Consider the following 21,281-nt stretch of genomic DNA (forward strand, 5'->3'; position numbering starts at 1 on the left):
TTACATTTACAAAATTGGGTGAATGCTTTACCTTGAAACAGCCAAAACAAAGAATAACTGCCTCAAGCAGTCAGGCTAGAAAAAACTGAAATTGGCGCTGCAAAGTCACCAAATTCAAAAGCATTCAATCACCAAAATATTGGGTGAGTTTGAACTAGAATCATAGCGTGAGAGGTTGAGGATTCAGTAGCGAGCTCCTCAAGGTATTAAGTTCAAATAATTTTCATTGTTTATTTGATTGATGTGAAATGGCATGGCTTTCTGTTGAAATTCGTAGGGCTGAATTACTGGTGCTTTGTTATGGTCCTTCGGTTTTGATAATGCAATCAATTATTAGAAATATGGGACAACGTTTGAAGTTTTGAGCTTTCAACGATACAGCTAGGATTTCTTCCCAGAAAGAGACAGTCAAGCTTACAGGCCAAATGGGTTTAGTCAAATCTTTGTTTATAATGATTTTGTTTATTCCTCTAATTGAGGAAATTAATTTTGATGATGGGGTTTCTTGATGACATGTTTTGGTGGATTATTTTCAGTTTTGTAAATTAAATGATTGTAATGGTCCTAATGGAAGAGGTTGGCGCACTACATGTTTGTGAAAATGATTGAATTGAATTGCATTGCATTGGTTAGTAGACAATTTCCCTTTTCTCAAAACTCTTTCCATGTTCTGAAGAATTTACTAGGGATTAATGGTCGAGACACCTTCTATTTCTCTGATTCTTGAAGTTGGAAGAGAGTTATGTAGCTGAAATGATCAATAGAGCATATTTTTTGGGCTTTTGAGTATGTCCTTGAAGACTGCAGCTTCTTAACTGTTGTTATCTGCTTGATTACTTGATGCATCAAAGGGGGCAGTCTGACCCTTATCAAGAGCACCCTTTCCAGTTTGCCAATTTATTATCTGTTTGTTTGTCATTCCTAGGAAATGAGCAATTTGGCTGGAAAAATTCAACATGACTTCTTGTTGGGGGATAAACTTGCAAGAAAAGATACGCATCTTCAGAAGTGGGACATGGTTTGTCAGAAAGAAGATGGAGCGCTTGGTTTAAGAAGGCTTGCACCCTTAAAAGATCTCTTCTTAGAAAATGGTTATGGAGGTTTAAAATGGAGCAGAATTGTCGATGAAAACAGGTTAGTGTTGGCAAGTTTTGTACTGATGGTGGTTGGAGTTCCAAAGAGGTGGGAGAGGCTTTTGGTATGGCACTTTGGAAGCTTTAGACATGGGCAGACTCGAGTTCTGGCATAGGACTTGTATCTCAGTTGGAAATGAGCTTAAAACCATGTTTTAGATAGATACGTGGACTTGAGATCTGTTAAGAATTGCTTCTAGTAGAAATGTTGAAGTGAGAAATGCTTGGATGTAGGAGGACGGGTGAGGCTATTGGAACCCTTGCTCTTGTAGGGGAGTTCATGATTAGGATGTGGATGAAATGAGCAGATCTTTTCAGCATATTCATGCAGTGGCTGTCCGAGAATTAGGTGAGGATAGTTTGGTGTGGGGGGAATAGAGAATGAGAGCTTTCTGTCAAGTCTCAGTATTCTTCCTTATTTTCTCAATTCTCTTTGAAGTTTCCCACTAAAGAGAACTGGATTCTGCGCCCTTAAGGGTTTGTTCTTTTGCTTGGGAAGCTGTCTGGGAGAAGATTTAAACAGTTGATCAACTATGAAGAGGGGTTGGTCTTCAACTAATAATGAGTGTTGTTTGTGACAAGGAATTAGCTTGTCATCTTTAAACTCGTTGTATCGAAGCCTGAATGCTTTGGGACCTTGTGATGGCTTTGTTTGGTTTTCAGTGGGTATTAACAAAGTTTGTAAGAAAGCTCCTGTGTGTCTGGCATGAATCGTGATGCAAGAATGCAGAAAAGACGAAGAATGGCCCCCCCTATGTTTTGGCTAGAATATAACAACAGAATTTTCAAGGAAAAGGAGCATCAGATCTAGCGTTGAAAGACGTATTCCTGAAAACATTTTTTGATTGGAGCAGAATCCCTTAGAGCTCTGACCTCACCCTGATGGGCTTGGGTCAAAGATATTCTGTATAGGTTTTCTCAGTTCTGTTTTTTTTTTTTTTTGGTCCTTTCTTTCTTTCTTTGTTTTTGTACTCTCCATGTACTCCCTTGCACACCCTTTTCTCTTAGGTGCTGTTGATAATAGCTTATGTTTGCCTATGAAAATGAAAAAAAAAGAAGTAAAAAGAACTTCTGTATGATATGTCCTTTCTTCTTCACTGCAGCTCCCACAATTCAAATTCTAAATTTCTAAAAATTGTGCTCTTTTGGTGCAAGCGAGTTGGTCAATTTCATTAAGTCAATATAACCCCATAAGTGTTAGCTTAAGCTACATAAAGAAGTGTAATGCTATAGTTCAATATAACTACTAATTACATATTTTCCTCACTTGCTTTATGCCTTACAGAGGTTTCATAAATTTGCTTTGTACAAAACTGGTTTTTATCAGTGATTTTCCGGCTCATGTCTTCCTCTCCAATGGGCATTTGTTATATTTTTATGGGTTTGAATATCTAAACCTTGTTGATAATATGTATAGCTCAAACAAAATCTGAAGCTTGTGATTCTCTGTCTAGGTTCTGGCAGTTGCAGAGCGACGATGCTATCCTTGAAAGACATGGTACCTGCAGCTCAGAACAACATAAACACACAATTCATAATTTTGGATAAAGGGAAGACGACATTAGAAGGTAAATATAAGACATGTATCGCACTCGTGGCGGATGAAACTGCAGCTGTGCATTTTCAAATGTGGGGGGATGAGTGTGATGCATTTGAGGGAGGTGACATTATCCGTTTAGTTGATGGGATTTTCTCTTACAACCGGAACAATCTTGTGCTGAGGGCAGGAAAGAAAGGGAAGGCAGAGAAAGTAGGAGAATTCTGCATGGCATTTGTTGAAACACCAAACATGAGTGAGATCCGGTGGATTCCTGATCCAAGCAACCCCAAAAAGTATGTGCAGGATGCTGTTATTTCTCCTCATTCACGTATCTTCCCACCAGTGCCTTGACTTGAGATCTTTCTCTTGATTTGTTTAACTTGTTATTACCTATAAAACATCTTGATATTGGGTAGATGAGCCTGTGCTTCTACTCAGCTGTGCCCTCTTGATGTAATGACTTGTCATTGGCTTGATGTTCCCTGGCCGAGAAGTGACAAAATCTTCTAGGTTTGGGGCTCCTATATTTTGAAGTTCCCAGCTCAGTTCCTTTCCCAGAAGGTCTCCACTTAAGCTAGATTACCGAGCCCTCTAGGATAGCTTCCTATTTTTGGCAATGCCCGAATGCTGAAACCAAAGTCATCATTGTATAAGTTCGATTAAATATGAAAAAACTTTTGATTAGAAATAATGTTCTTATTGAGTTTATGAAAAGAGGTTTTAGCTTCTCAAAAGTATATTTCTAGGAAGATCATGAGCATGAAGCAAAATTTTGGTGTCTACCAGCTAGAGAGAGAGAGAGAGAGAGAGAGAGAGAGAGAGAGAAATTGAATCATAGTCAACATGTTTTCAAGAACAAATCACAAATCACAAACTTAATGTCTCGAAGAACAAATCAAAAACTCCAATCTCTTTACCATAAATAATGAAAAGATCACCAGACTTCAAAATCCAGGTCGGTGTGGATCTCAAAGTTCCATAATTCACAATCAAGCCTTTCACAAAATCAAAAATAAATTTCATAAATCAATAAAATGTAATTCAATTATAATCAATATTATAATACAAAACCCTAAGTGATCGATTTCCCTCATTATAAGTTTACTGTGTTGCTGGAGATGCTTCCCCGCAATCTCTTCCACCGGCTAATTATACAAATGTTACAAAGCAAATTCTGCAAGGATGATCGATCACACTCTGCTTTGGCTACCAGCTTATACCATCTCAAACTGTGTACACTAGTAAAAGGCTTTAGTCTTCTGAAAATTGTATATCTGAAGATACAAACACAGGTGCTCTATATTGCGTCTTGCAGCAGATTTTATGATTGATCTTGAACTGGACAAGGATCAAGCTTGTGAAGAAACAGGGGATTCCCATGTTGAAACTTTGTAAAATACACACATTAATTAGGTCGCATCATATATATGCAAGTGAGTTGCGGTCAAGGTCAGGTTGTGGGCGGCCTCGAGTAGGAGTTGGTGGTCTTTGAATGTTAAGCTCCTGCAGAACACCAGAAACAACACGTATGACATGAGCCAATCAACAAATTTTCTGTTCAAAAATGAATATCACAGTGAATCTCACCTGCATCCATGTGTCATCTACTGTACGCTCGGGAGATGTCTCAGGTGATTGGAGGGGAGGTGGCAAGGGATGAATCAGTTTTGGAACCACAACCAGCCCCCTGCCAACAACCAGTATCGCTCCAGCATTGTTTGCCGTCCCTGAAAGCATTTGACAAATTAGACAGCAGATGCTACTAGAGTAGATGTAAAAAAAAACCTCGAAGTTCCCTTAGCTTACCACAATAATTAGTTGCAGAAAAAAGTGTAATCAACTGTCCCTGAGCAAACCGTTCAAACCCATCCATAACGCATTCGTGAGCTCTTATAATGAGCTGCAATTTGTTTTTCTTACAGAAGTCTGTGACTCGGTCAGGCTGCAGGTTTAGGCAAGAAAATTAGGGTAGGGGTTACAAATGGGTACAACCAGTAAAATTTTCACCAACAAAAAGGATCATGAAGAATCGTCTCAGCACAGATATTCATAACTATAACAAGGTTATTGCAATACCAGATGGAAAAAAAAGTAACAAATAAAATTGCCAAGTTATAAATTTTTTTTCAGCAGGTAAAAGCTTGATCTTTCATCAAATACTGTTCTCTGTATTTGCTTTTGGGAGAATGTATAGCCTGGAAAGGTTTTAGTTTTTGGTTCCAAGTTGTTAAATGTTGGTGGTTAGCTCCCAATTTTTAAGGTTTTTGGCATGTTGGATGCATCCTTCATTCCCATATCTGAGATGTATGCTAAGTGTTGTTTTCTTCAAATTAGATACCGACAAAATGCAGAAATTGCAGATGAACAGCCATGCAAATGCAGAAATTCAGATTAACAAATCCATTCCATAAATGTGCAGTTAACAACAAGAAGCATACCCCAAAAGTGACAAGACCAGGTCCTCTAGCATTTGGTCTCAAACCCTCTATGCTATCATTTTCTGTAGGATCAGACCTGTACAAACAAATACTTTGAGGTGAACTAAATATAAACATGGGATGAGATATGAACCAATGAATTGAATTAGAGCATACCATAGAAGGTCCATTAAAATTATAGACCCAGCATCCATCGTTATAGGCCTTTCAAGCTTTTCTATCTGTTCTACAGAACTTATAGACCTCCCTATCCCACCATGCATACAGATAATCTTCTTCTCAATAAGTGCAGCAAGTGGAAGAAAGTTGAAAAGTTGATTGAACCGTGTCCATGCCCATATCCCATCACTCTCTCCCTACATATATATGCATATATAAATTATTAGTACATTCAAACCTTCAAAGAGGAATATAGGATTTTCATCAATACCATTCTCTCAATGCATTCAAGACGAAAACCAAAAAGTGCATTTATGTCAGCAGCCTCATGGTTTCCACGTATCAAGTGAACATTCTCAGGATACTCAATCTGCAAAATCACAATAAAAGAACAACATGGTAAAACAAAAGGAACAATGCACTTTAAAGCCACCATAATTGGATTATGAAGCCAAAGGATTGCCTTAAGAGCAAGAAGCAAAGTTATAGTCTCCAAGCTGTGCTGTCCTCGATCAACATAATCTCCCAAAAACAAATAGTCAATATACCTGAAACATAAAATACATTGTTAACCAAGTCCAAAAAAGGTTAAGAAACCTGCTGCTCAGATTCTTAATTTAAAAAGAGAGCCTAAGGAATAGCCAGAGTTAATTTTTTCTTTTAATTGCATGATATATGGCAATGAATGAGCAGCATGGATTACAGGAAACATTCATATGAGTCAAGATTGGTTAAGGCTTAATGAAAATCAAGCTTGTCTGTAAAACTGCTAAAGCACATATAGCACATTAGTTATAACTGACCTTTTGTTTCCCGCCGCATTATGCAATGAAACTCTAAATTGACAAGTTCTATTTAAAGTGCAGCAGGGAAAAGTTGCCCCAATAGGGCTACAATGGTCTGAACCCAGAAAATTCATGTGATGCATGTATTGGCTTCAAAACATCTACTATTTTGACAACTAAGTTTGGTTTGAAAAGTTGTGTTATTATTTTGCACAAAGGATATAGAGGGAATTTATCCTTTTTAAGTACTTAATTTTTTTGATTGACAAAAATAAATAATATATTTACAGTGCTTAAGCAAAGTGTGCATCAAAGTACACACAATGTATACAGTAGGAGCACTATCAGGTAAGACAAAAGAAGAGAGAAAAACACAAAAAAACAAGCTCTCTCTCCTTACTTGGAGCTAAGCCAACAAACAAAGTCTATCATGGCCAATGAATGATCAATTACATATACTTTAACCCATTCCAAAAAAGTACTCATAAAAGCATATCTAATTATTTGGTCTGACTATTCAACATCTTTAAAAGACCTCATGTTTCTTTCCTTCTATAGAGTCCAAAAAAACCACAAGGGGCAAACCTCCAAGCATTTTTCCGTTCTTTCCCCACAAGATCTATACCAACTTGGTAGGGTTCCTCTTACTGTAGAGTGGAGCACCCATGCCACTCTAAAGAAAGAAAAGACCAGATATTACAGGATATTGGCTTTAGGGCAACGACAGAGTATGTGATCAACTAATTCTTCATCTTTGCACAAAAAGCATCCACTTGGTATTATCCATCTCCTCTTTTTGAGCTGATTAATCGTCAAAATCCTTCCCCTAGCTGCTTTCAAAGCAAAGAAACCCACATTTGTAGAAGCCTAGGATTCCAAATTATACTTGGAGGAAAAGGCTCTCTTCTAGCCTAGGTTGAGTAGAAAGATTTAATAGAAAACTTGCTACCTTTGGATTCCTTCCAACCCATTCTATTATTTTCACCCCTTCTAACCGAAACAAAACCAAATTGGTCTACACACCATCTATCTTTTCACAATTTAACCATTCTTCCATTGCCAAGTATGAAACAAGATCTACTTTTAAAGCCCTCCCACCAATTCCACAACCTCACTCCATAGCCATCCCTCACGCCCCTAGAGCACCATCACCCATCTTCTTTCCAAAACTTTATATTTATCAGTTGCTGTAGAGAATAATGTTGGGAAAGGCTCTCCCAAAAATTGGTCTCCACATCATCTATCTTTCCACAATTTAACCATTCTTCCATTGCCAAGTATGAAACGAGATCTACTTTTAAAGCCCTCCCACCAATTCCACAACTTCACTCCATAGCCATCCCTCATGCCCCTAGAGCACCATCACCCACCTTCTTTCCAAAACTTCTCCACTACCACCTGTTTCCAAAGGAAGTCTCTCTGCTTTAAGAATCTTCAGCTCTACTTGCCAAGGAAAGCCTTGTTTCAAATGGATAGATCCCTGATGTTGAGGTCCCCCCTCCTTTTGCCCGAGCAAACAATAACCTAATTAACCAAATGAGGCTTTTTCTCAAGCGCCCTCCGCCCCAAAGGAAATCTCTTTGGATCTATTCCAATCTTAAGGTCACTCTCCTCGGGATAAAAAATAGAGGCATGAAAGAAATTGGAAGGTTGGATAGTGTACTTTTAATCAAAGCAAGTCTCCCTCCTTTTAAGAGGTATTGCCTCTTCTACACTGTCAGCTTTCTCTGACATCTCTCCTCTTTATCCCAAACCCTTGTTCTGTGAGGAGCTCCCAAAGGTAGGTCGTAGACCTGAGTATGTAGTGGGTAGATTCCCCACTCTATAACCCAACAGAGAAGATAATGCCTCCACATTAGCAACTCCCCAACCGAAATTAGTTTGCTTTTCTCTAAATTGATTTTTAAACCAGATCTTGCCTCAAATCACATGAAAGTCCAACTCAGATACTTTAGTTGCTCTTGATTAGGCAACATGGATCTCATTCTACTCCCACTAAAGGCCATAGCTCTTCAGTTTCCTACAGGATATTAAATTTGTTTTACTAACTCTATTCATGTCATTTTTCTGCTTCCTCCCCTGTCACTTTCAAATAGTGTAAACTCCCTACTTCTCATGAGTGCCTTTGTATCATATATTTAGACCACTCCAGGTTTTTTCAACTGCACTCCAGACCTTATCTTTTATAGTATTTTCACACCATTCTCAACTCATAAATATTAACCACTGTTTATTATCTACTTTAAATTCTCATTCCATTTCTTATCATCCTTTTCACTCTCTTTGTATGACTGATAGTTCTAAAATTGCAAAAGAAAAGACAGAAGAAAAAAAAGGAGGGGGGGTGGGGGTGAAAAAGGGTCACTAAGATCAGCTCTTCCCCACAATCCAATCTTGCTTCAGGTTCTCACTAAGAATGCAATTTATGCATAAATCCTTAGATTTCAAGGTATACCTCTGTAATTCTAGTTGAACATCTATTATTCTCACAAACCAGAACCATTATAATTTGCAAATAACAAACACCAATAAACTCATATATAAACTATCAATTGATTTAAATCAAAACTGCATCTTTGCTGGTCTACTATATGCAAATGTAGGCCCCTTGTATCTGATATATAAATAGACAGAGAGCAGCCACAGCTAATTCAATTAATTTGACAGATTTTAACCATGTAACAACTTGGTTCATAATCAGAACACAAACCATGGAGTTTACAGTCATAACTCCACTTCTTAAGACACATGAAATCTAAATCTGTTACATTACCAACTCTCTATCCAAACTCAGTTCTGTTTCTACGACTGAAATGTACGCAAAATACTGTATATTACATAAGTTCAATCAAACTTACGTTATGTCTCCTGCAGTGGATGGAAATCCATACTCATCAAATAGACGCATCAAATCACCAAATTGTCCATGAAGATCACCAAATACTTTAATAGGAGCTTTCAACTGGAGAACTGTTGGCTCATGCATAAATATCTGTTCGGCAGCATAACAAAGCTCTCCCACTTCATAAGAATCAAGGAAAAACCTCCTATTTGCAGGAGCTTTCCAGTTCCGAGGCCTGAGCAATGTAGAAATAATCTGCCAGAAACAAATGATGATAATGAACTACCCCATAAAAAGAATTAAACATGAAAAGAACAAAATACATTTGATAATGTTTGCCTTTTTATGCAAGCCCTGAGGAGATTTCTGCCTGGTGAACTTTCTTGTAGGATATGACAAGTCGTTATTCATGGGAACCATTCGCCTGCTCTCATTTTCAAACTGATCCAAGGACAATTGCCTTACCATCCCACCCAGATTCCCAACAGCCTCCTTAGCAACTACAACCTGTAGCATCAAAAGTTCAGATAAGTATAATAATTTTGCAGATTGAAGAAGAAAGCAGCATACAGATGCTAGCCCTGAAGAACATACAGCTCTAGGGTGGAGGCGAACATCAGCCTCAGTGTCACTACCATCTGAAGTGGTTTCAGCAGCTTGTGAGTTGTCATCAGATACTGATGTTTCATCAGAAGGAACAGCAGATGCTGCCTGCATTGCTTGCCATACAGCGCTTACTGCCTCTGCTTCAGCAGCAGAAGCCTCTGCCAATTTCTCCATGGAACTTTTGTCCATGCTGGTAAATATGAGGCAAATTATCAATGATTACAGGGGCAAAGATGAGCAAAAATATTTACACAAAGTAGGGTACAGAATAAAACCTTGTGGCTCCAGATGAGGGAACCTCAAGTCTGCCATCTGGAGTTGGTGTTGTTCCATATAGATTTGCATTAGATTGATTAAGTTTGGGGCTTGTGATGGTTGCGGCTCTATCAGAAGTTAATATAGGAGAATTAATATCAGACTGAAATGCTGAATTTTCTGCAATCAGGAAATCGTCTAGCAGCATGTCTGCACATAGTGATACAACAAATTATATTATGCCACCATAAAGGAGCTAAATAAACTCCTCCTGTTGGGGAAATAGAATTGAAAGCAGGGGTTATCATCAAAAAGGGTAATTCTATAATGTTAAAATAGTTCAAAAGAAATTGTATGCTCAGATTCATACACAGATTATTTCTCCATAAGATCCAAGGAAAAGTAGCAGACTCATATTTAGGAACTCTATTTTAACCCAACAGGTACATTCTCAATGCTAAAAGACCTTTATAATAGAGGAGAAGGAGACTTATCATCATTCCTGAAGGAGATAACTGCAGGGTTAGTATAGAAATTGGAATTTGTTTCAGTATCAGATTTTGAAAAAGAACTAATTCTAACATTTCCAACACTCCCCTTGCAATCATAACCATAATTACTTTGGTCATGGTTAGAATATGGAGTTATAATTGATGGTTCAATCTTGTCAAAATATGCTACATTTCCAGCACCAGGAAACAAAAAACCAGGTACTTGATTTCTAGAAACTGAAAGAGTAATGAAGCTTTTCCCACAACATTAATTCTGCTTCTGTACCACACATTCTTAGTATCAAACATTTACAAATATTGTTGGTAACATCCATAAGTTTTCAAGGGAAATTTTTTACAAATTAGCACCCCTAGACTGGAGTTCAACCGAAATCTAAAGACTAAAAACTAGCAATAGTTGGTGGATAAAAATTGCTAGGTGAAAATGTCGATGAAAAAGGGTAGTTCATTTTCCAGTAGCAGCATAGCTTCAGTAGTAAATACTCAAATTGGTCTGTTAGGTGTTCTTGAAAATGATATAAAGATGTTCTTTGATTCCGTGTTTACAGTCTTTACCTCCTTTAAGACCACCATAAATATAAATACGAACTCCAACAGAAGCTGCTGCATGTCGACAACGACGCATAAGCTCCAGAGAAGGATCGTATTCAGTGTGCCCCTTGTTAGTGCGTGGGGAAGTAACAAGCCCATTTCTGTCTAGCCAAACTCCAGCAGCAGTGTCCAATACTTCCAAGATAGAAGTAACATTGAAAAATACAATACTTCAGATTTTCAACTGATTAATTCATAATTGACTTTTTTATTGATGAACCATAGAATGAAAACCCAAAGATACCTGCTACAGCTGCTTCACCTTCTATTGCCCGACCTCCCCTGAGAGCACCTCCTGTAACATGCAACCGAGCACCAACAAAAACCTGATAACAAGACATGTCATGTTCATTGATTCCGAGGTCGTTGGTTTGTTTTTGGCTTGGGGTGGCAGGGTGGTTTAAAAAGGAAAGAGCCAACTAATTAAGGAGAGGGCACAGACTGTACAATAAGACACCAAAATAGGAACCTGTGATCCTAACCTCATGAAATTATTCCAGTATATATTACATGTCAAGTACAGAACGAGTGAAGAGCCCCTGTTGAACATGACATGACAAAGGTAAGGGTGTGGCTATGGAAATTATAAGATGTGAGGATCATCCTCCCCCTGATATTACTAGGCTATGTACTATTAGTTTTCAACAACACTAGCTTAATTTGTGACATAGGACGAACAAAAATCCAATGTCCCACATCGGCTGATTACTAACGTTGGTTGGGCCTTATATGTGGGGCTACCTCTACCCCCCATTAGCTTAAGCTTTTGGTAGCGTATGTGGTTCCACATCATTTGGTATCAAAGCGAGATTTGGCCTAGCTAGCCCCGGGCTTGCTGATGTGTGGGGATGTATAGTGTATGTGGTCCCGCATCAATTTGTCCCTTTGTTCACATGGGCATTTCTGAATGAGTAAATTGCGCATGAGCCAAATCTAATAATATATATTTTGTGTAGACACTAATTCATTTTACTCTAACATAGAGAAAAAGAAACTTGGACCCCCAAATACTTTATTCCTAACTCTATATCCTAAGATTTGGGGATATGAATCTGACACCTAGACATATATTGCACCTAACATCTTGACCTAAGCCCATGTAACATAAAATTTCCGACACAAAGTATAGTCTAACAAAACAAAAAGCACAAAAGAAAAACCACTCCAAGGAAATGCATTATACTCAAAAGAAATATTAACTGCCAATCCATTAGCTATGAAGTCCTTCTGTGTTATTACCACTTACCGCAGCATGTTGGTACCTTGGTGATGGAGACACCCCTGGTGCAAGGGTCCACTCCCACTGGCCATTCCTATGCATAAGCAGCCCATAGGCATCAGCAAGTGGCTGTAAAAGCACACAGAAAATCAGCGGTACTGATACCAGACGGCAGCATTGCATTGAATACTGTGCTTCACATAGATGATTTACTAAGCAATGATTATGCAAGTATTTCTACATTTTGACTATTTTCTTGAAAATAGAAATGGTGTCTTTCACTGATTTTTTTAAATGCTCAGCTTGAAGGCTTCATATAATCCATAATTAAAGCTTGATATGATATATTTAATAACTGTCACTAATAGCAGAAAATAAATTGTTGCCCTTGTGTCATGCATTTACAAGCCCATGAATACAGCAGATCCAAGTATGCTAATTCAATATGAAGAAACATAAAACCAAGAATAAAATTCACGCCAAATTATGCCAGCAACTGATTGGTCTAAGTACACAGAAGAACACTAGATCATACCGCACCAGACGAATCCCTTCCACCACAAAGCAAAAACATGCCATCTGAGCGGGCACTAGCCGTTGCATACCTACAAATTATATTGTATTACGTAAAATTTGAAACTCATACCGTTGAAAGAATGCAGAAATTGATCATTTTACATTTGAGTTATAACTATGACCTTGTAAGAATGGAAGAATATCCAGCTTCAGGAGCCACTCAGCCAGGGGTCATTAAAATACAAATTCAAAAAAATCACAAGATCTGAAATTGAGTGGCTGTGCATACTTGTACTATAATGCCCAAAATGACACCAGTGAACACATTTTTATTTCATTTCTGATAAGCAAAATGACACCAGTAAACAAATGTAAAACAAGCACTGACAGGTAAGCCCCACCAAGAAAGCTAAGGAACTTGTGAAAAAAATTATGACAAATAAGGGTGAAGAAAAACATTAGACAGTAGAGTTAGTGGCCACACTGATGCAGCGGTTCTATTCCAATCCAATCCAGTCACAATGATAGGCAGCAGTTCTATACCACTCCAATGGTAGTGAGATAGGATATAACTTAAAAATTAGGTACAAGAGACCATAAATTATACCATAATAGAAGAATGACTGAACTAGCAAACTGAAATGACAGAGGATTAGGACCAAATTCAGGCCAGTGCAATGCAGAATACCTGGTGGACCAAATTAAAGATTGACCTTACTCCCTCCTTAAAAAAGATAGTGAAGATATATATGACCTTCCAGCACTGAGCAGATACCAGACTCTTGGAAAGGATCATGTAGTGAAGATAGAAAGTGGTTATATGAGTTATGGTGAAAAGAGAAAGCAGGTTTGGTGAATGAAAGGATGGCAGATTGAAGGTGGCAAGCAGTTATAAGGGTAATGATGAGAAGAGAAATTAGGTTTGGTGGATGGAGAGAGAGAGCCATAATATTGAGCAAGGGAACATGGGAGAGATCGGAAAGAACAAAATTAATAGGCTTTTCTGTTATAAGAAACCACTAACTGGGCAGCATACAGCACATATTTTGAGAGAGAGAGAGGACAGCAGACAAGCTGAGAAAGACATAATAGTAATCAACAAACCAACTATGTGCAAAGGAACATAGGAGAGAATGGAAAGAATAAAACAATTAGGTTTGTCAATCTAAAAAACTACTAAATTGGTAGCATACAGCAAATACTTTCAGCTACCAATCAGCACAGGGAATAATATGGCTATTCATAACCAATTTAACTGTTGATCCAAAATGATGTGTTGAATGTAAGCACATAAACAAAAACCATGCATTCCCAAGAAACCTTCCTTTGGTGATCCTTTTTTTAAGTATGAACAATACCTTTCATTTTGTATTCTAATACATTCATGGATCTTAAGCATTGCAAACCATAAATTGATCATCAATGATATTCACCAAAAAAATTTCTGAGGTAAGAATACTCAATTCACTTCAGAAGTAAAAACAAAATTCTCAATCTAAGCAAAAACACCTAAATTCTGCAATTGCAGCCAAACTGTAAACACTCACATTCTAGCAGAAGGTCTATCACCTTCTGGGTTGAGCCTCTGCCATGCATATGGTTTCTGAGCAGTGTCCAAAGCCCAAGCATCTGATAGAACTCGTTTTCCTACAAAAGACAAACATAATTTTGTTTAAAAAGGAAAAGGAAAAAAAAAAAAAGATACATTCATAATCATCTAGCATAAAGATAAACATACTTTTCTTGGGCAGGACATCAACCCTGCATGCGGATCACACAGTTACATTTGAAATGTAGAAACAATTAAAAGCATGAAACCATGAAGGATAACAATTTTTTTCATCTGGACAAGATATTTACAAGTACAAATGAGGCCATACTACCAAAGGAAGAAGCAACTTAACTTGTGTAGTAAAAATGTATCAAATCTGAAAATGGATGGGGAATTGTATATGCCTATAGATGAGTTTGAAAATGAAATTTTGTTATTGCTAAAAAAGATGGAGGCCCATAGGTGATCTAGGTGTTTGGCCTCAAGGAGCAAGAGGAAGCATGTGCCTGTTTCAAAAGCAGATAGAGAGCTCAAGAAGTTGATGCGTTCTGTCAATTAGAAAGGGTTGTTAAGCAGGGAGAGGAGGAGTGGAAACAATGGGTGGGAGCTAGTTCTGGTCAATCAATGAAGCAGAAAATTCTTTCCTGGAATGTAGGAGGGGCAAATGACAGAGAAAAACAGGAAGTTATACAATCTTTGATAAGGTCTCAAAGGGTTGACTTGGTGTGCTGAAAAAAACTAAGGTGCAGCAATGTCAATTCAGCTGGTAAGGAAACTTGGGGTGGGTACATTCTTAGACTGGGGAGAGGTGAAAACCAGGGGTACTAGAGCTATCAAGTATGGAGCTAAGAGGTTTTCAAGACAGTGCTGGGGGCCTACTCCATTTCCTATTGCTTCAAGATCAGCGAGGATGATTTCATCTGGTTTTTTACCTGAACTGGACGATCTTAGGTCTCTAGAATGACCATTGGTGTGTGGGGGGTGGGGGAGACTTCAATTTGGTTAAGATTTTCAAACAAAAAGTGGAATTGTTCCAGGAGTTCTTCAACGACAATGCATTTCTCTAAGATAATTGAGGAGTTTAATTTGTGTGATCTGCCTCTATTGGAGGACAATATACCTGCTGAGGGAGCGTAGTCTGCATTGAGGTTGGATTAAGTTCTTGTTTCAGAAGAGTGGGACAACTATTTCAGTGGCATCCTTCAGAGTGTTCTGCCTAAGCTGGTCTCCAATCATGCCCCCATTTTGCTAGATGGAGGTGGGTTGAGGAAGGACAAAACCCCATTCAGGTTTGAAAATATGTGACTTCACAGCAGAAGGCTTTAGTGAGTAAGGGGGTTGGGGGTGAAGTGCCTATCTATGCTCAAGAAGGCTCTCCTATGCAAATGGAGTTGGAGATTTGCAATTGAGAGAGGGGCCTTTTGGAATCAAATGATAAGGGGAAAGTATGGGGAGGAGCAAGGGGGGTGTACTAAGGAAGTGAGGGATGGGTATGGTGTGGGGTGGTGGAAAGCAATTAGGAAGGAGTGGCACTTGGTAAGTAGTAGATTTTCTTTTATGGTGGGTAATGACTGGAGGGTGAGATTTTGGAAGGATAAATGGTGTGGGTCTTCACCTTTTAGTGACTCTTTTCCTTCATTATTTGCTCTAGTTGTCTCCAAGAATGCTTGGGTGAATGACGTGTGGAGTTCCACTAATGGAGAGGGGAGTTGGAACTTGCATTTCTGTAGACCCTTCAATGATTGGGAGGTGGATGTGAGGTGGACAGATTCTTATTGAGTCTCAATGGGAAGAGTGTTCAGTGGGATGAGGATAGGGTGCTTTGGACGGAGACCAAGTGTGGGAAGTTTTTTGTTAAATCCCTCTACAAAGCCTTAGAACCAGGCTCTACAATTTCCTTCCCATTGAATATTATTTGGAAGTCTTGTGTGCATCCCAAAGTGAGTTTTTTTGGGTGGGAAGCAACATGGGGAAAAGCTCTTACTTTGGATCAAATTCAGAAAAGAGGAGGGTTGTTAGTGAATAGATGTTGCCTTGGCCAAATGCATAGAGAATCAATAGATCACATCCTTCTCCATTGTGCCAATGCAAGGACTTTATGGAGGTGTTTTTCACTCTCTTTGGGGTGCAATGGGTGTTGCCTTCATCAGTTAGGGCGACACTTTTGAGATGGGATGGGTGCTTTGTAGGAAATAAGAGGAGGGGAGTTTGGAGAGTAGGCCTCTTATGCATTTTTTGACGATTTGGAAGGCAAAGAACAGAATTGCATTTGAAGATGATGTGTTGTCCATCCAAAGACTTAAAAGTTCTTTTGTTTGTTTTCTTTGGTCAGAGACGAAATTGTTCATAAGAGATGGTCATTTGCTGTTAGTTGGTTTCATTGATTGGTTGGGTTCTCATTGAGGGTGGGGTCTTTTTTGTACCTCCTTGTTGACAGCTGTTTTTGTTCCAATTGAGTGGGGGTTGGTGCATCTTTTTTGTTTACTTTGAGTCGCCGTTTTGGCGCCTTTTTTTATAATATACATACATACATACATATATATATATATATATATATATATATATATATATATATATATATATATATATATATATATATATATATATATATACGAGAGAGAGAGTAATGTATTACGAAAAGGCGCTAAAATAGCGACTTGAGATGTACAAAAGAAAGAGAGACTCACCCCCATATAGCTTAAACAAAAAACTGTCCAAAAAATATGTGCAAAAAACAACCCCTCCCTCAATGGGAACCCACCCAATCAATGAAATCAATTAGCATTGAAGGACCATCTTTTATAAACAATTTAAACTCTCAACAAAGTAAATATACAAAAAAAGCTTTCAACTTTTGCAAGGACAACACACCATCTTCAAAGGCAATCTTGTTCCTTACCTTCCAAACTGATCAAAACTAGTATAAAGGGCTCGCATTCCAAACCATCCTACGCTTGTTACCCACAAAAGCCCCTTTCCACCCTAAGAGGGTTTCCCTAATCGAGAAAGGGAACACCCAATACACTCCAAATAGGGTAAAGAACAGCTTCCATACTTCCCTTGTCTTTTCGCGATGGAGAAAAAGATGGTCAATGGACTCCTCAACTTCCACTCTTTTTAATATATTTTTACATCTCTTTACTTGTCAGAAAAAAAAAATGTAGACTAACTATAATGTCAGAGGATCGTTCAATCATGTATTAGCTTGGAAATTGAAAGTGTTGAGTAAGGAATTAAAAATCAATTTGGAAAAGAGAAATCTTGTTTCGATTGGGTGGGTAGAGAATTTGGAAGTTGTGGAGTCTAAATTGGGTTGTTGTACAAGGAGGCTTCCTTCTGCATGTTTAGGACTCTCATTGAACACCCCGTTTAAATTGATGGCAATGTGGAATGCAATGGAGGAGAGATTTTAGAAAAAATAGGTCTCATGGAAGGGGGGCAATATTTGTAGAAAAACGGGAGACTCACTCTAATTAAAAGTATTCTTTCCAATTTACCAATCTATTGCATGTCCTCATTGGTGATTCCAAGAAGGGTAAGTTCAATGCTTAAGAAAAATTCAAAGAGATTTCCTTTGGGAGGGTGGAGCTCTAAAGAAAAAGCCTCATTTGGTCAAGTGGTTAATAGCATGCATGGCCAAGAAAGAAGGTGGTCTTGGCATCAGGAATCTTTTTATTATTAATCTTGCTCTTTTAGGCAAGTGGAGTTGGAGATTTTCCTCACAAAAGAAGTCTCTATGGTATTGAGTAGTAATTTGGAAATTTGGGGGAGGAGGATGGTGTTCCAGGTTGTTAAAGGAAGATTTTGGTGTGGTTCTACAGAATGCCATTAGGAGCAATCAGGAGGTTTTTAAAAGCAGATGTCACTTTACTATGGGAAATGGTGAGTCATCGTTTAGAGATTCTTCCCTTGCCTTGTTCGTCGTATCAAGCTATACAGATGCATGAGTAGCAAATGCGTGGGAGCAAGAGAAGGAGAGGGAGCATTGGAGCCCACGCTTTTTTAGATAGTTCCATGATTGGGAGTTAAAGATGGTGGAGGCCTTTTTGCAAAAACTTCAAAAGCAAGTGGTGATTTAGGATGCAAAGAATAGGACGGTTTGGTCAGATTCATAGAATGGAAAGCTCTTAGTTAAAGCATTCTACTCATGGATTTCAAAGAGGGTATGATTTGTTACTTGGGAAACAATGTGGGGAAGAATTTTGACTTTGGATCAACTGAAAAGGAGAAGAGTATCTTGAGGGCACATTTGCTAAATGTGCAAAACGGAAGAAGAGTCTGTTAGTCACATTCTCTTGCATTGTGCATTAGTTGGAATTCTATAGCTGCTGATTTTTTCTCCATTTGGGACTGATTTGTGCCTTTTTTTGGACAATTTGGCAAGAGAGGAATTGAAGGGCATTTCAAAGTAAGGAAAATTCAAAACAATTGCTCAAATCTTTTTATGTGCAATTTTTTGGATTGTGTTAGGTATTGTATAGGAGAGACACATATGTCTATACTGGATTTTGTCGATTGGCTAGGTTCGTAGAGGTGCTTTTCTTTTCTTGTTCTTTTTGCTTGGTGCCCTTTGTACACCCTTTGTATACCCCATTTATACCCCAGTGTGCCGTTGTTATAGCCTTTTTTGTAGCTTCTCTTTTATCTATACATTATAAACATGTTTTGTGCTTATAAATGGTTAATACCTTTTTCCTAATAAAGTTGGAGAGGGATTAGCCATGGGATTTTATATTGTTTATATGGTATTGTATATGAGAAGATATGTTCTCTAATAAAGTTGGAGAGATCAGAGACAAGGATCTTATATGGTTTATATGGTATGGATTGGTTGGGTTACAAGTGAAGCGAGAGTGTTGTTTTTTTGTGTATCCATCTTCTTTTTTGGCCTTAGGTGCCTTATATACATCGAGTAAACTTTTGTGTGCCCTTCTATAGGAGCTATTAATACAATTGCTTTTACCTATCAAAAAAATGGTTTGTATGGTATTGTGTATTATAAGATACACTTACGAAACTAGCAATAGAAAAAAGAAAAAGACGCTTATGAAACCACACATACAAGTTATATGCATTGTTATACGTGAAAAATGTAACATATATGCATTATTTATAGTCAAACACACATATATCGATATAACACATTACAAACAGAGTTTCTACTGATAATTCACTTATTTTTCCTACATTGCTCATGGTAGCAGTTCCATTGAAACAAAATTAAATTAAACTTAAAAAATAAGACTAAAAAAGAAATGCCCTACCATCATTTCCACTGACAGTGACAAGATATCTTTGAGCGACCAAGTCAATTACGTGTCCATAACGAGGCCCAGGACCTTGTCCTTGGACAACCACTCTATACATTAAATTGATCAACAAGTACAGTTAAAACCAAACTACAACTTAAAAAACTCAACCAAGAATACGTTTACTTTTGTTAGTAGAACCGCACCTGTGCCACTTGTACTTGTCATTGGTCAAGTCAAGCACGTAGAGATCATCAGTGGAATGCCCAGCAGGACCTATGCCACCCTAGCAAGACAATATGAATTCATAAAATAAACATTCCATCCAAACCCTGAACAAAAATTCTAATTCTCCATTTGGTTGCCAAAAAGATCCCAAAAAAAGAGGAGAATCTTAAATTTCAGATATATTCTTCATCACTTAGAACACTGAAAATTGAGAACCTCCGCTCAACTTTGCACAGCTCAACCAGTGCGCTTTGTTGAGATCCATTTTCTTAATCATTTCAAGAAATTGTAAAACATAAGGCTCAAAATTTTCGTTCTCTTTTCTTTCTTCATTATTCTGGACAACCAAACAGAGATTAACGCGTCAACCTATCAATGACGCTTTTTTTTTCTTTTAATCCAACCAAAAAAACCCGTTATCCTATCGTCGAAATTCCACCTTTAACTTACCTGAAAAACGACCATCGTGCCAACTGCAGCAGCAGCATGTGCAGCCCTAACAGACGGTGGCTCTCCAGCAGGTCGAAGTCTGCATGATCCAAGCTCACAATACATCACAAGTAAAAATAAAATCATAAACTCAACTCGATTATACTGGATTTGGCTACTTAAATGATGAGACCAAGAGAAAAGAACAATCATTACAGGTTTCATAAAACAAAAACCTCCGCTCAACTTAAACTAATACAAAAATCAGTTAGCTCAATTGAGGTCAATTCCACCAGCACAAACCCAAAAAAAATCTCCTTTCCCTTTTCCTCGAGTTTCCTCAGCAACAAAACACAACCTCCAGTCATTTCACACGCACCTGGTCCACTTCCGGGTGAGAACGTCATACGAGTGAACCGAATTCGTCACTCCAGCCAGACCTAGAAAACACACAACACACAGTGAAGCAATAACACAAACTCTAATCCATACAAAGAAAAAGAAACGGATAGGATGGGGAGTACGGATGCCGGGGGCAGAGGAGGAGGCGCCGCCCTCGATTGCAGTGGCACCGCCGAAGAGGATAAGGCGGGGGCCGTGCGTTTTGGTGGGGGCGATGGCGGTGAGAGTGTGACCGCAGCGGGGGCCGGGCGCGTCGTCGTCGGTGTCCCAGTAGCTCTCCAAGGTCCGATAAGTGGGAGCAGGATACAGCCATGGCTTCGACCCAGCCATGGCAACCACAATTGAGAGGAATCAGTCTATCGCACAGAGATGACAGATCCACGCAGGAAGAAGAAGAAGAAGAAGTGAAGAAGAGAATTGTGATGGTCTTGTAGTAGAAAATGGGAAAGGAACCCTAGACCCAGTGATGGAAGCCAGCAGATCGGACCGAACCGGACCTCAACTGGCTTTGTTTCTGTATTATACTGCGGAGTGGGTCCCGAGTTAGACTTTTGTGGGTGGGGAGCTTCTAAGAGACCAAGACTAGTAGCCAAGTCAAATCCGCATTGACACCTTCGTTGCCTTTGACACAACCGCACTCCGTCCTCACCCTCTACATCTCGTTTATTTCCCGATTGCAAAAATTTTATATTATATCATCACACTGAATAAAGGATTTTTCAACCCCAATATTTAGATTTTTCTTACTATATTAATATTAAATCATAAAATATTAGCTATATCATATATACTTTTTCAATACGTGTCCAAATAACGCCATCATTC

At 38.5% G+C, this 21,281-nt stretch overlaps 2 protein-coding genes across 4 annotated transcripts; one reads left to right on the plus strand and one right to left on the minus strand.

Moving 5' to 3' along the window:
• Nucleotides 1-30: 30 nt before the first annotated feature.
• Nucleotides 31-3,361, plus strand: LOC117919075 (SOSS complex subunit B homolog). 2 transcript variants are annotated; one of them, XM_034836124.1, is made up of 2 exons: nt 31-203; nt 2,588-3,361. In XM_034836124.1, exon 2 carries the CDS (start codon nt 2,611-2,613, stop codon nt 3,022-3,024), a length of 414 nt encoding a protein of 137 aa, XP_034692015.1. In that variant the 5' UTR covers nt 31-203; nt 2,588-2,610; the 3' UTR covers nt 3,025-3,361. The 2 variants fall into 2 exon arrangements, with proteins under 2 accessions (XP_034692015.1, XP_034692016.1); XM_034836125.1 differs by having other exon boundaries at nt 34-143.
• A 205-nt stretch (nt 3,362-3,566) lies between these two features.
• On the minus strand, nt 3,567-21,065 carry LOC117919073 (serine/threonine-protein phosphatase BSL1). Of its 2 annotated transcripts, none has more exons than XM_034836116.1 (21): nt 20,579-21,065; nt 20,434-20,494; nt 20,076-20,154; nt 19,604-19,683; nt 19,413-19,507; nt 14,144-14,243; nt 12,616-12,685; nt 12,108-12,209; nt 11,106-11,187; nt 10,826-10,996; nt 9,779-9,968; nt 9,492-9,693; nt 9,237-9,404; nt 8,914-9,152; nt 5,734-5,818; nt 5,542-5,640; nt 5,268-5,467; nt 5,112-5,187; nt 4,480-4,615; nt 4,261-4,400; nt 3,567-4,176 (listed from the first exon to the last, which is right to left on the minus strand). In XM_034836116.1, exons 1-21 carry the CDS (start codon nt 20,784-20,786, stop codon nt 4,093-4,095), a joined length of 2,667 nt encoding a protein of 888 aa, XP_034692007.1. In that variant the 5' UTR covers nt 20,787-21,065; the 3' UTR covers nt 3,567-4,092. The 2 variants fall into 2 exon arrangements, with proteins under 2 accessions (XP_034692007.1, XP_034692008.1); XM_034836117.1 differs by having other exon boundaries at nt 20,358-20,494; nt 20,579-20,670.
• Nucleotides 21,066-21,281: the final 216 nt, after the last annotated feature.

Source organism: Vitis riparia, chromosome 7 (genome assembly GCF_004353265.1).
Source record: "Vitis riparia cultivar Riparia Gloire de Montpellier isolate 1030 chromosome 7, EGFV_Vit.rip_1.0, whole genome shotgun sequence".
NCBI classification, from domain to species: Eukaryota; Viridiplantae; Streptophyta; class Magnoliopsida; order Vitales; family Vitaceae; genus Vitis; species Vitis riparia.